We start from the raw sequence: 16092 nt of genomic DNA on the forward strand, positions 1-16092 counted from the left end.
TTTCAGAGGGACGCCTGGGTGGCTCAGTTGGTTAACATCTGACTTCGGCTCAGGTCATGATCTCACGGTTTGTGGGTTCAAGCCCTGCGTCAGGCTCTGTGCTGACAGCTCAGAGCCTGGAGGCTGCTTTGGATTCTGTGTCTCCTTCTCTCTCTGCCCCTCCCCCACTCACTTGCTCTCTCTCTCTCTCTCTCTCTCTCAAAAATAAACATTAAAAAACTAAAAAAAAAAGTTTCAGAATACAAAATTAACATACAAAAATCAGTAGCATTTCTATACACTAACAACACATTTTCTTAAAAAGAAACAAATTGATCCCGTTACAGTAGTATCAAAAACAATAAAATACTTAGAAGTAAACTAAGGAGGTAAAAAAATGTCTACTGTGAAAACCAGAAGACACTCATGTAAAAAAAAAAAATCTAAATAAATAGAAAGACATCCTGTGTTGATATTGTTAAAATGTCAATACTACCAGATTCTATAGTTTCAGTACAATCCCTATCAAGATTCTAGTAGTGTTTATACAGAAGTAGAAAACACACTCCTAAAATTTATATGGAAGCACAGAAGACCCTGAATAGCCAAAGAAATCCAAAGAACTAAGTGGGAGGCATCACACATCCTGACCTCAAGCTACCCTATAAAGCTATAGTCCTCAAAACAGTATGGTACTGGCATAAAAACTGACAAAGAGACCAATGGAACAGAACCGAGAGCCCAGAAATCAACCCAAGCATATATAATCAACTAGCATTTGACAAGGAAGCCAAGAATACTCAATGGAGAAAAGACAGTCTCTTCAATAAATGGTGCTAATAATTGGACATTCATTCTTCCTTCTTTGAATTACCTTTCTTTACGTTCTCTATTCATTTGTCTTTTTTTGATCACCTTTTATTCACATTCATACGTGTGAGGAAAGATAAAGAAACAATAACAAAGAAGAAGGGAACATTCTTTCCTTGGCTGATTTATGCATACAAGAAATTGGTGCCCAGTACATGTCATCAGACATGCTGCAGCATCTGGGGATACAGCAGTGGACAAAAGTGACAAAAGTCCCCACCCTCAAGGACCTTACATTCCAGTGGAGATGACTGCCAATAACCAAGATAACCAAGACAGGTGAGTTTCTTTACTATGTTGGTTTCTCCTTAGGTTTACACCAACCCTGAACCTTAGCAGTTCAATGGGAACAGAAACCACTGTCATGCGATACAGACTGTCCCTAAGCCAAGACTTCCAGATACAGCCTATGCTACTCTTCTGGATTTTTCTCTGAGGTCAACTGTTCTCTGGTGGGCAAACAGTCCAAGATAATCTCAACAAAGTAAAATATTAAACTAGAAGAAGTTACATTTTTTTTCTACTTGATGAATAAATGCATACCATTTGTTCAACAGATTACATGTTTTCTCCTTTAAGAAAAATAACCATGATTTAAAATGATACGTTTCACATTACCAGTTAAGATTAACAACTTTTGTGTTTGAAACCTTTGAATCTGAGAATGTTTCATAGTTTACAGTGCAATACCCCATTAAAAATAAACAAAAAATCTGTTATGTTAATTGCATATTGATGTATTTATTTCATGTATGTATGTATGCATAATATAAATAAAAAATAGTGTTGTCTCGTGGTATGAATAAATCCAGTCAGTGAATAACATTTACACACAATGCGAAATCTTACTTATTGAGACTGAACCGTTAAAGATTCTTAAAAGAAAACAATTTTTTAAAAAGAGGACACATAAGATAGTTGGTGAGGAATGTCTTAGCGACAGTGTATGTCCCTACATTTGCATCAGGAAATTCATACTGACAGAGAATGTAGCTGAGCATAATTTTACATGATCACATCATCTGCCAACCTAACAAATTTATAACAGTATAATTCTCACGCGGCTAAGTAACTTCAACTTTGAGTATCAGCCAGTCTCTTGTGATCAGTACTAACATCTATACTGTTTTCAAATCCAGTAGTAATGGCATTTCAAACTGCCTCAGCTTCAGAAATTGCTACCCTTTCCACAACACAAACTATGCTGCAGGTTTGCTTAGAAATTCCTTGTTGAAGAATCGTCTTGCTTCAACATTACTAAGAGAAACCGAGCAACGAGACGGATTCTGTCTTCTGTATTCAATGCTTTCAACTATGGCGTTCTTTATCACCTGCAAATAGAGGTAAAGTATGCATAATTAGTATTGCTCTAGCCCCCTGTAAGCATTTGTTTGGTCAAAACAAATATCTAATTGATCTTTTTAGTATAGTTTTCTTTTTGAAAGAGAGAGAGAAATCTCTGAGTCATGCATGTGTATAGTTAGCTCTAACATCCCACCATTTATACTCTTATTAAGCTCATATCCAGATAATCTTCCCTCCCCAACAAGAGAAAGCAGTATTCTGGGAATGTTCCAGATTTTGTGCTGATAAAATTGTGAATAAAACATTTGTAACCTGGTAAATGTATCCTTATTCTGGTTTTCTATGGGAAGGTGTCAAGAGGGAAGAAACAAGCCAATCTAGAATTTATGTCCTTTGCTGTTAGTGGATAAGCAGAAATGAGGGAACACAAAGAAGTAGAAGACTTTCTTTAAACCTACAGAGAAAAGAGGCATTGCTGAAGACCTGCCCTGCTTTCTCAGCTAAACAAGTACAGGGATAAAACATGGATGTCCTCTATCTAGAAAATGCCATACTTAGTGATTTTATGGATGATCACTATTTTTTATTCAGAATAATCTTCATATATACTCAAATTAATGGTGACTATAACCTCTAAGAACTTCCATTGCAATTTTCATACTCTCTTCTGGTGTGAAGTTAACCTACTTAAGAACTTCTGGAAAGAAGACAAGACTTGGAATTTGGTTGAAGCGGTTGTTGCAGAGAATGGGAATGGGCTTTGGCAGAGAGGCCTGGCTCTGCTGCTGTTTTGGAACCCTGTCCAAATCAGGAAGACTCTATTCCCTAGGACTGGACTGTAGGATTTCATCTTAACCAACGAGGTAAAAGTTTGAGGGCACAGAAGAAAATCACAGGGATAATTTTACAATCCCCTTTATTCTCTACCCCAGGGACTGTTAAACAGCATTAAGGTATTATCTGCCTGTGTTTGAGCCCTTGGCCACAGGTAGGAAGCCTTGGCAAACTCATGTCCACAGCCAGTGTCACTGAGCAAGCCCAGGTCAATGCCTGAAAGAGAGAGATACTGAGCTGAGTAGTGCTAACATGTAACTAATATTCTGTGACTTTGTGTTGGGCCCGAAGGGCAGGCTCCTCTAATTCTCCAATGGTAACTTTAAACAACAAACAGTTGTATTCTGGAAAGAGGGATTTATCACAGAAATGGGACACCTTTATTTGCTCTATGATTTTTAAATTATATAGAGAGAATATATATAATAAAACATAGTATCATTTATGTATATTTAATTATCTTATGGGCTCAACTGTTACTGAGTTTTTTTAAGTAAAGCGGGTATTTGCTGACGCCATTTTCCCCACGAGTAAGGGAAACATAGTTAATTGACTTCTATGGTGACAGAAGAGGCTTCAGGCCTGTGAAGGAGACCTTGACCAAGGACCTCCAGGCTCAATTACTTCTTGGCTATGTGAGGTCAAGGGGAATTAGCTTAAATCCTTGAACCTGTTTCCTCTTCCCTTCCTTCCTTCCTTCCTTCCTTCCTTCCTTCCTTCCTTCCTTCCTTCCTTCCTTCCTTCCTTCCTTCCTTCTCTTTCTTTCTTTCTTTCTTTCTTTCTTTCTTTCTTTCTTTCTTTCTTTCTTTTTCTTTCTTTCTCTCTCTCTCTCTCTCTTTCTTTCTTTCTTTCTTTCTTTCTTTCTTTCTTTCTTTCAAAAATATTTATTTATTCTTGAGAGAGAGAGAGAAAGAGAGAGAGAGAAAAGGGGGAAATCAAGCAGGGGAGGGGCAGACAGAGAGAGGGAGACAGAAGATCTGAAGTGCGCTCTGTGCTGACAGCAGAGAGCACGATGAGGGGCTCAAACTCAAGAGCCGAGAGACCACGACCTGAGCCGAAGTCAGATGCTTAACTGACTGAGCCACCCAGGCACTCCTGTTTCCTCTTCTTTAAAGTGGGAATAATAATACTAACCTTGGCTTTTGTGGGGATTGGAGATCATTTATATAAAGTGTTTTGCACAATACCTGGCACGTAGGAAGCATTCCCTAACTAGCACCTATTTATTGTTGTTATTTTTAAACTGACCATGTGTGCGAGAATTTAGGAGCTTTAATTTGGATGTGAGGCTATAAAGTTTACCAGAAATAAACACACAAGGTATATCCAATTGTGGGCTTATTATATGGTAGAAGTCAGCAAACCAATTCTATCAAGTGTGTCCTACGTCTTCTTTTAGTAATCTCTCTGCCTTTCTAGATCTTATGTCAACAAGTTTTCAGTTGGTTTCTCCTTCACCATACCAGCACAAGACACATGAACCCTCACTGCAGAGAAATACCCAAGTAAAATAAAAACCAATGATTTATTTTCCAAATACCTAAAAAGCTTTAAAATATAACAAACCACAGGGAACTTATACTAATAATGACTGCTGTCAATTCCTTTATAATGAATTCATAAACACGCAAAAATGAGCAGTATCAGTATCATGAACTAGTGGATTTACCGTAAGTGGACGTTGGAGGTGTTTCTAGAAAACAGGCCATTTTTATACAGGAAAATGAATATTTACATTTATTAACTGAAAATCCCAAATCACATACAGTTAAAATGTGCAAGTTGAACCACTAGGTGGCACATTAATACTATGAAGGCATTGCCCAGATTTTTCAGATTGCTGCAGAAAACAGCCATTTGTTGTGATTTATAATTCTGTGATATAAACAGAAGAGACTAGACTCAATATTGCATCAGTTGCTAAATCCAAACTTTCTGGCATGATCCATGGTACAATCACATGTATCCAAAGAACTCTTAATGTGGATCCTTAGAAACTTAACAGAAGACCATGGGGGAGGGGAAGGGGAAAAAAAAGTTAGAGAGGAAGGGAGGAAACTGTAAGCGACTCTTAAAAACTGAGAACAAACTGAGAATTGATGGGGGTTGGGAGGGAGGGGAAAGTGGGTGATGGGTGCTGAGGAGGGCACCTGTTGGGATGAGCACTGGGTGTTGTATGGAAACCAATTTGACAAAAAATTTCATATTAAAAAAATAAAATAAAAATAAATAATAAAAAAATTAAATTAAAAAAAAAGCCACCCCCCCCCCCAAAACAAAGAGGCAATATACCATCTTTGAATCTTCCTATTTTTAAAATGGTATTAGGGGTAATCTTCAATAGTGTTTGTATCTAATTTCCTCTTTCATTCCCCTCTGAAATTCATTGAGATTCCAAATTCTTCCCTTTCATGTTATACTACAACAGCCCTCATCTCTCAAACCTCTCCATCCCCCTGCTCATCCCTAAGTATGACTGACCTATGTCATCCTTCACTGGTGCCATTCAGTACCCTTCTAATGTTGATCCAGACTCTAAATCTATGGCAATAAAGGCCAAGAATAAGAAAAGGAAACATGTTAAATGTGATCTTCTCCCCTAGAGGCATGAGATTAGAAGCAATCCACAAGCAAATACTGAATTCCCACAACAGAAAATGAAAAATGATCCCCAAGAGGAAAGTTACTGTATATTTTGAAAGAGAAATAAAAATTACAAACATAGAAGACTATGAGAAGATATTCTGGTCTAAATTACTATGAATTTGCCAGCAAATGCCTGCCTTTCCAAAATAAACTGAGTGTCATAGAAACAGGCACCCTATTAGTCTTGTCATTTTTGATCCCAGCATTTAGAACACAGAAGGAGAACCATAAATATTTGTCAAAGTAATGAATTCATGGAAGGTTGATCAAAACAAAGTTCAACTCATGGAGATAATGAGATGAATAGAAGGACAGGAAGATTCTATAAGTGTGGTGGATGGACTGGGCACTCTCAGTAGAATTCTAGACGATCTTGTAAAACGGGCTGAAGATAGGAGATCATGGCATGCATAGGAAACATCTGGGAATTGGCCTGGCAGGAAAGGAGACTGTGTTTGGGAAACAGGAAAGAAGGCTTCTTGAGAAAAATATGCTTCAAAAGTGAGGAAAGAGTGAGAAAAAAAAAAAACCCTGTGACCCCCATCTTGACTCCTCACATGATTGTGTGGCTTCCAGCAATCTGCCTACGTTATCCTTGACTCAGTTTCTTCACATATAAAGATACCTACCTCATAGGCTAATTTTAAGTGTTAACTATTCTAGGGGAGAATATCTAGCTTATCTGAAACACTCAAAACTGTTTTTTGGTTCTTTTTATTTTGTACACTGTCATATCCTTAGTTACGAAAACAGTGCCTGGCACAGTAGATACCCAACAAATCTGTGTTGAGTTAATGAATAAATAAGATGGAAAGAGATTATAGGCAGCATTAAGGGTAGATGATTTGGGGCCTAACATATTAGGCCATCATATATAATAAGCTTCTAAATTATTTTTTTAACCTCTTTGTGTTTTTTAAAAATATTTTAATTTAATTTTTTTAAAGTAGGCTCCACCAACGTGGGGCTCGAACTCACAACCCCGAGATCAAGAGTCCCATGCTCTACTGACTGAGCCAGTCAGGGTCTCCTAAATTATTTTGGAAAAGATAAAAACTTTAACTTGTACCTAAGTGCTCTTATGATGATGATGAAGAATTAAGTACCAGTACTTCTGGATACATGCTTTTCCTCATTTTAATTACCATCTAGTATTTTCCGCTTTAAAGAACTGTTTGCGAAAGAATTTTAAAAGCTCATTATTATGCATCATTGGAACATGTTGAATAAGTTGACACATAACCTTAGAATATGCCTACCAAAGTAATCAACTGAATGAGTGAGGCTGTATAACGGTGTGTTTCCCTGTGGCAGTTAAATCAACAAGGTCCTGGGAAGGAGAGGCCATATTCCCTCCAGATCAAATTGGGGGTTTATGAGTCCAGCACGCTCCATGCCCAGGCATATAAGGTGTAGAGTTTCTGTGTGGTCAGAAATTCTGCCTCCAACCAACAGACCTGTGTCCTGCCACTTGCTCTCCTCTCCTCCTATGACATCAAACTCTTCTATAATTTCAGCCAGTAACTCAATGACATTTTAAAAATCATTCACAAAAATTTTATCGCATATTTATTTTAGGTGCCTGGCATCATGATCAATGTCTCTGGAGGACACAAGGTAAATAAGGCAAGTTACAGTTTTCAAAGGGTTTAAATTTATAAGTAAAAGTAGAAGACAATATGAACACTGATAATAATTATCATTATCATACTAATTGCTTCAATTTATAGTGTCTCTTACATGCCAAGCCCTTAAATTACATTATTTTGCTTAATAATAATTTACTTAATAATATTTTACTGTAAGATATGTATCATTGTTTCTCTTTACAAGTGAGGGAGGCAAAATTTGGAAAAGTTAACCAACGTGTCCAAGATCACCCAGCCAAGAGGCAGCAAGCAAGGATTTGAACACCCAATTTGGTCTGACTCCAAAGGCCCTTCATTTCCATACCACATGTTTTGGTATAAGTCATTCTATGGTAGGTTTCTTAAAACAAACAAACAAACAAACAAACAAACAAACAACCCCAGCACCCACCCCCGCCCCCACCCAATGAAATACCGCCATTGTAAAAGCACCGAGGCAATGTTCAGTGAGAAAGAATTTGGGAGGACTGAGTAAGTGCAGAAACCCGATGCTAATGAGAAACCCAGGCTGTTGTCACGATGTGAGCAGAAACAGAGCAAGAATTCTCTAACGGTGAACTAGAATTTAGCTTTAGCAAAGAAGGCCAGCTAGGATCTCTGGGAAAATAACCCAACAGAAGCATACAGCTGTCAGAGACAGGGTGGCCTTTTCAGAGTAAAAAGTTAAGCCAGAATGTTAATCGAAGATGAAAATTTGCCCCAAGCCAACAGTGGCCATGGCCACAAACTTGGAAACCATCTTCTATGGAGTTGGCAGTCAGGGGTCTGCATTAAAAGAATTTCTGTTCCTAGGGTCCACAACTGGCAAGCAACTGACAGTCCATGGGAAGTAAATATGTGCTGTGTTGCTGAAGTATGAATTAGTAAGCTACACTATTCAGGTGGTGTGGGAATGAATGATTTAGCTAATGATTGAGCCTAATGAACTCTCCAGCATCCTGCCCTGGCAGTTTTGTTGTTCTGTTTTATCATCCCTTATCAAGAAGCTTTGATTCTGATAAAATTTGATTCCTTGGTTACAAGTGAGGGGTTGGGGGAATAGTCAAGAAAGAGATAAAATGTCAGTGAATACTGGAATTCCTACCCGGCTGGGTATGAAATGTACCCACGTGTACGTTCACACACACACACACACACACACACACACAGAGGAATCACTTGAACACAAGTCTCAATGGTCATAAAATTTAAGAGGAAGTTCACATTCACTCATGACCTCCCATTCCCCCCTGCCAATTTACTGCCTAGGCTACTATTACCTGTACAGACTTGTCTATGTTATTAATTCTGGGCATTTGCGAAGGTCTTGGGGGTATCTAGCATGGTATAGGATATAGATACACTTAGGTAAGATTCCCATTTATTGAGCGGCTTCTGTTTGCAGGTTATTGTACATACATCACCCGATGATTCACTATAGCTATTATGATAGGTGCTGTTACATCTGTTTTAGAGATGAGGAAACTGAGACCCCAAAAGTAGCTTATTCAAAGTCACACAAGTGGCCCCTTTGAAATCTAAATAAGATATAAAGCCCAAGGCCTTACTTCTACATTCTATGCCAGAAACATTCTTAGAAGCAATTTAAACCTGTTTTATTAATTAATGTTTGATGAGCTATATTTCAGGAAAGTTATTTTGGAATTCAGTCCATTTTTGCTTAGGCTTTTGCTTGTTCATCTACGTGTCAAACTACTTTTGAGAATATATAAATAGAACTGTATCATTCTTTATAGCAAATAGCTTAGCAGACTTTATATAAACCAGAAGTGAAAGCAATGAGAGAAATGTAGTTGTTTAAATTATATATCTATATCTATCCACTCACACATTCAGACTATATAGAGGTATGTAAATATGCAGATGTAAATATGCATATGTATGTGTGGGTATTCTTTTATTTTTCCAAGTCTAACAGGGTATTTACATATTCTTATATTCTATATTTTTTTCCATTTGAGGACAAATGGTCAAGTTTAATGCATTTAATCCCAAGGAATACATAGGTTTGAGTTTGCTGGTTTCATACCAGATATAGGATTACTATGATATTACCCCTTAGTTCTCTTCTGACAGCATGGGGTTTTATAAAACACAACTCTATTTTGAGAATGTCTGTTCACCCCCTATAAGTTAAAAATTAAAATACTGATTTTCTCTTAATATTCTTTAAATTTTTACAATCACCACAGAAACAATGTAGCCTATGGATTTCAGATGTCCACTGATTGTAAGATAAAAGAAAAAAGAAAAAGATAAATATATTTAGAAAATGATACATGCTATAAACTTTACTAAGCATGTTTGATGTGAATTATCACATATTATTCATAAGTAAAGGCTGACAAGAAACCATTTCAGAGTTTTAGGAACTGAAGCTTATTAGGGAAAAATTTCATGTTTATAAAAATTAAAGATACTGATTAATAAACATATTATGGCATAACTGTTATAACTGTACACAATTGATCACCACTAGTCTCAGGCCAACTAAACCCACAAGTGAACCAGACGTGCCAGAATTCTCTTAGTGCACATGGAACACTCATCCACATACTGTGCTTTCTTTGGCATCATTCGTACAGTATCCAAAAAGACTGGTAAGTCAGATAGGATACCTTTCCCTCTCCATTTAATACCTTTATTTTTCTTTTATTCTTTTTTTTAATGTGCAAAATCCAATTAGGCTACTGAACTTGGGCTTTCACAACTGATAGTAATTTATTAGACACTATGGTTTGGAACTACAAACCAACATGATTTCAGTTACACAACCACGTTCCTAAATGGTGAATTAGAGATTACAGAATGTCACATAGACGCAGAATCTTAGCAGCAGATTTATTGGGGATAGGAATGACTAATACTGAAGAGGATGACTTGTTGCTGAAGTTCCTAATGCAAAGCATACTTAATATCTCATAGGTGAAAAATGAGAAGGCTGTGACTGATGGCAACATTCCCAAGATATACAAAAATAAAGACGTTTAAAAGCATGAGTGTATCTATGAAAGCTCCTGATATTTTAGCAGATTAACTACACTTCTATTACATTCATTTTCCTACTCTTATATTTCCTTTTTATCACATTTCTTCCTACTTATAATTTATTTTACCATACGATGAATACATTAGATACTCTGGGAAAGAAGCTGAGAGTATTAAACAATCCTTCAATCAAATAATAGTATAAAATGTGGGCTCTGCCCAAAAGCAATCTTGGAAAGATTGCTTTTCTTATTTGTGAATTTTATAGGGTTCTTCTGGAGAGTAATAAAATAATTCACAAAAAATAAAATTGTACACTTTGGGTGGCATCATTCATAAACTTTATTTTTAATTAATTAAAAAGGTATTGCTATATTTATGTGATATAGAAGTATGTGACACCATCAATGATCACAGGAGATACTTACATCAATGTTGTTCAGGGTGTTGAAGTACATGAGATCATGCAGCCTTTTGAATGCTTGATTTGGATATTGAAAGTTGAAGGTTGAAAATGGTGATTCGGGGTCATCAAAAATATCAAAATCAGCTATTTCTTTCTCTTCCTTAGTTTCTCTTGGGATACCTAAATACCCAAAGAGTCTTAATTGGTGTGATTTTGAAAACTACAAAATATCTCTAAAACCCAAGAAATAAAACATACAAATAGCCATAAACATAACATTGGGAGCCCCCCACTGGGGTCATGTAATCTGTAGTACGCACTGTTTTGCTCTCACCCATATTCCCTGGGTCGGGATTTCTATGTGTTCTGCCTGGGCAACTTCCAATTGCCAGCAGCTGCATCCCTGTGCCTAAGGACTTTCTACCCCATCCTGCAACTGGGGAAGGTTGCTTTGCTCTCTAACAGCAGGATGTAAAGTCTGGTAAATAACACTCTGCCCCAGGCAGTAGTCAACCAAAGACACTAGGAAGTAGGATATAAATACTCCAGTTCCCTTGCCTATTGCTGCATGAAAAGGAAGGATGATTCTGGAGCATAGGCTCTATTCCTTTTCTTAGAGTATTCCAACAGGATCAAGTTCTCCTCATGGTAGCTGGCTTACTAACACATCTTTGCTTGTCTACCTTCCTTTATCACTTCCCCACTCCCTTACTAAGGTTCCCTAGTCCACCCAAATAAACCATCTGCCCTTGAATTCTTTCTCAGCATGTGCTTCTGGGGGAATCTGAACCAAGACATTATCTAACTGTGTTCATGCCACAGGAATCCCCTACACAGCCTCTTCTTGAGTATTAACAGTGATGGAAGATTCTCTAGGTTTTAAGTACTCTACTGCTCAATAATTGAAAATGCCAGCCAATTCTTCCTTCTCTTGTTTTGAAGTATGACTCCTAGTAACCAACCCCCCACCCCGACTGATCTTTTCTTTGTCTTCCTCCACTTTTTGGAAGATCACTTTCTTTTCCATCAACCCCTGTCAAATCTTCCATGACTATCTTTTGTATCTTTCCGTTCACAACTGCACTTTCTGGTCCGAGGATAATATGATTTTTAGGCCTTGAGCATCCCGCTCGTCAATCTCTAGATCTCCTTTTTGTTAATCAGTATCTTCTAGGATATTGAAGAGTCTATAGACTCTGGATGTAGTAAAACAGGATGACTGTGCCTTGAACTTGATTCTCTTTTTCTACAAAATATAACATGGCAACCTGAAATTACTAGCTATGTTGTATTATATTAATCCTGTGGTCACTTAAAGTTCTCAGAGTTTTTGCCTGATTTGTTCTGAAACAAGGGTTTTCTTGCATGGGTGATTTTTCAAAATATTTAACAATCCCTATGACAAGGGCACCAACCAATCAGAACAAACACAAGCCCAGGTTCTGGAGTAAAGCCCCAGAGACTTTTATTGATATGTTAATATATCAGTTTCTGAATTGTGAAGAACTCAGGGGATCTTGGAGTGAGAAAGAGGGGAAGTACTTGGGGTCTCAGGATAGTAGCTATTTATTAAGAGAAGGGAAGAATTCAAAATTTTAATAGTTGGTACAGCAAGTACCATTATGAAACCACTTAACATCAGTCTTGCTCCTTTCCCAGATTTCTACTCTACAGATATAATATATTCCCAACGTACCTGGTGCCTTGTAATTTCTGAAGTTGATGTTGGCCAGAACAAAGTGGATGATAGTTGGGCAATCTTTCTCAACGTCAGGATTCTTGGGTTTAAAGACATAGCATTCCTTCAGTCCTTCTCGATCAAACACATTGGGATCAATCTTTGGAAATGGAAGCTTGTTCATTCTGGCCCACTTTTCTGCAAGTAGAAGTTCCTATGGAGGAGAGGTAAAGATGCATTCGGGAATTTTCAGTTTTCATGTATTCAGTTGGTCTGGCCATCGTTCAATATTCATTAGGTGTTGACTGTGTCCTAGCAATGTGCTCCTTGCTAAGATGAATAATGACCTTGTTCACAAGAAGCTCATTAGTGTAAAAAGATACATAGTTGCCTCCAAACAAACTCGCTATTATGTTAATTCTTGGCCTCATAGGAGGCATGTGAAAATTTACTGATGGACTGAACTGAATGAAATTATATTGATGTAATTGCTATAGGAAAAAAATATTAGGGCTCTGGTTATCTATAACCCTTCAGAGTCAAAGATCTGAAGAAGCTAAATGAGGAACACTCTATTACTGAATTCTTACCTGTATCTTCTTAACACAACCAATTAAAATTAATAAATTTCATGTATGCTAACATATCTGAATTACTCTGAATCAGCTTTTTTAAATATTCTGTTTATAAAAAGATTTTAGCTTCTGGCCTCAGAATGCTATTAAATGTGTAGTGGCCAAGAGTGGGCCAGACAGGGAAACCAAACATTTAGTTAGTGGGTGTCGCAATGGTGTGATTGTTTCCACATATTAGCTCCCTTCCTGATAAGAGAATTATACATTCCCACCAGAATGAGAAGACACCTACACATAGTCACAGCAGATGATTTGTAGCTGCTGACACGTAATGTGACCAAGGAACACATGTTTTTTTGTTAGCCACTGAGATTTTAGATTTGTTTCTGCATCAAGGCTGACTAAAGGGTGGGTAAGCGCACAGACATACACACACACACACACACACACACGCACACAGAGTGTTGAACTAGAAAACATAAATCAATATGGACAGATGCCATAAATAGGGCTTATTTATATTTAAAAATATTTTTCAATGTTTATTTATTTTTGAGAGAGAGAGAGAGAGAGAGAGCGCATGAGCAGGGGAGGGGCAGAGAGAAAGGAAGACACAGAATCCGAAACAGGCTCCAGGCTCTGAGCTGTCAGCACAGAGCCCGACACAAGGCTTGAACTCACAAACCATGAGATCATGACCTGAGCCAAAGTTGGACGCTCAACCGACTGAGCCACCCAGGGTCCCTGAGCCTATTTATATTTATATACAGTTTCAGGGGGAGTGGGAAAAATAAGAAGCAGACTCTCAGTGGTAAAAGCACAGACTCTAGGGCCCGATTGCCTGAGTTAAAGCACAAGCTCTGAGCCTATGGGCATGTTTCTTAGTGTCTCCATACTCAATATCTCAAATGTAAAATAAGGAAGGTAATAATAATAATACATATCTCCTGATTGCCTTTTGAATAAAATAATCTCTGTACAGCATTTAGAACAGTGTCTGACACTTATGATTTGCTATACAAATGTTTGATAAATAAATGCCAATAAAGAGAGGAGAGGTGGAAGGGGAAAAGTGAGGAAAGAAAAGAGGAAAAAGAAAGAGAGACAGGTACAGTATTAGAGAAATTCTCATAGAGGTGAGGTATTAGGGAAATGATCACTGCAATCTTAAGTTATTTTAACTACTCTGTGTCATCAATCACATCAATTGATTCGATGATAGTCATCAGTTGCAAATCAAAGCTCCATGCTAGGAGGTGGGAACATCACAGTGAATGAAACTCTTGTTGTTATGGGATTTATAGCCTCGTGGGTAAGAGATAGTGACCAAGTAATTCCTTGGGTTTAAAACTGTCGTAAACGCTACAGAGTCTTCACCATGAGATTTGCAGTGTATGTGGACTATTTCTTCAGAGCATACATTAATTCATTCAACCATTATTATCAGACACCTGTTTTGTTCTAGGCATAAGTCAAAGGCTGTCTTTGAATCCTTGAAGATTATAAATCAATGGGAAAGAAGAATAACAGATATTATAGTGCAATATGATAGAGGCAGCGAATGTGATGGATGGCTTCATGTGTGGGCTGTGCAGCCTGAAAGGCCAACCTCAAACAGAGACACCTTGATTTGCTACCTGGGTGGTCTGAGTCAAACTGCTGAGCCACCACAAGTCAACAGGGACGAAATTATTTTATGGGTTGAAGTATGTAGTGATATTCCCCTAATGGGAAGCATAAGAACCAACCAACCAACCAACCAGACAGGGACCAGGTTGTTCACTATCCCTGAAATAGTAGACTCTCAAACCCATTTCACCTCTATTCCTTCTGTTTCTTATTTCTCAGCAACTTATTTTCTACCACTGTGTGTAAAGTTTAATACTATTATTTTCCTCAGGATTGCTGTGATGATGAAATGAGGTAATGTATTAAAAAAAACTCAGTAATTTATATTTAACAGTATAACTTATAGTTTAAATATTTATATTTGTATTTATATATATATTTTTAATTGTAATTTTATTTTTAAAAATATTTATTAGTTTTTGAGAGAAAGAGAGAGGAGGAGAGCGAACAAGAGTGGGGGAGGGGCAGAGAGAGAGGGAGACAGAATCTAAAGCAGGCTCCAGGCTCTGAGCTGTCAGCACAGAGCCCAATGTGGGGCTTGAGCTCACAAACCATGAGATCACGACCTGAGTTGAACTCAGACATTTAACCCACTAAGCCACCCAGGCACTCTGATATTTGTGTTTATATTTAAAATAGTACCTTAAATTTACATAAAAGTATACATTGAACCTTTCAGTACTCTTGATGCTTCTGGAATGTTGGGAATTTTAAGTTGATTAACTCTCAATGCCATTTACATTTTATTTACAAGAAATAAAAATTGGGGGGAACAAAGGATATAATGTATATTAAAGCAGTTATTTCATAAACTACTAGGCAAAATATGATTATATTTTACTGAAATATATATACAGATATACATATAAATTCTGGTTTGAAATTTGATGAAACTTTTATCACTAGCCCCTTTTTGCTCCCTGTTCCATTGAATTATTCAGTTTAGTTCTTGTCTGGCACTTTCACAATTATTCATTCAAGATTATTCAACACCAAAATAAAACCAAAAGTTCATACTGTGGATCATTTGCGTGAGAACGAGGCAAAAAAAGAGCTTTCTAGTGTTTACAAACATGACTCAGGATGACTAACTATGTGTGGATAGTTTCCTCTTCACAAGAGGAAAAGGAACTGTGTGAGGTAAAAGACCAAGCTATTTTTAGTTAGATATTTTATGCTGGAATCAGGAAGCGATTGAAACTTTCCCTTTCCTGATATGATCCTGCTGTGGAAAACGTTAAAATCCGATGACTGTAGAGATGGTGATTACAGGATGGAAAAACTACCTCCTCCCCGATGTCTCGTTTCTCTGTCAAGACTGAGAAACAATGACACAGTCTATGAGTAGAGCAGACGAGTTAGAAAAGAGTATTTTAGAAGAATGTCATGAGCAAGAACATTGCTGCTTTGCAAATTATGGCACTCTGCCTGAACTGTTTTCTACCACAAGTATCCATTTTGGTTGTTGGACACCTCACACTTCTGATTTCCATAGACTAATTCATGGCAAATATACATACTACTAAAATGATT

General features: G+C 37.3%; 1 protein-coding gene across 5 annotated transcripts in view; it reads right to left on the minus strand.

Annotated features, from left to right (window-relative positions):
• Positions 1-1565: 1565 nt before the first annotated feature.
• The window catches only part of PLA2G4A (phospholipase A2 group IVA), a 160003-nt gene continuing 145476 nt past the window's right edge, over positions 1566-16092 (minus strand). For all 5 annotated transcript variants that reach the window (XM_058701814.1, XM_058701816.1, XM_058701815.1 and 2 more), the window contains 3 exons: positions 12374-12569; positions 10700-10857; positions 1566-2180 (listed from right to left, as the gene is read on the minus strand). In XM_058701814.1, coding sequence (XP_058557797.1) covers positions 2049-2180; positions 10700-10857; positions 12374-12569 — 486 coding nt within the window. In that variant the 3' untranslated portion in view covers positions 1566-2048. The remainder of the gene's footprint in view (positions 2181-10699; positions 10858-12373; positions 12570-16092) is intronic.

Source organism: Neofelis nebulosa, chromosome 15 (genome assembly GCF_028018385.1).
Source record: "Neofelis nebulosa isolate mNeoNeb1 chromosome 15, mNeoNeb1.pri, whole genome shotgun sequence".
Classification (NCBI taxonomy): Eukaryota; Metazoa; Chordata; class Mammalia; order Carnivora; family Felidae; genus Neofelis; species Neofelis nebulosa.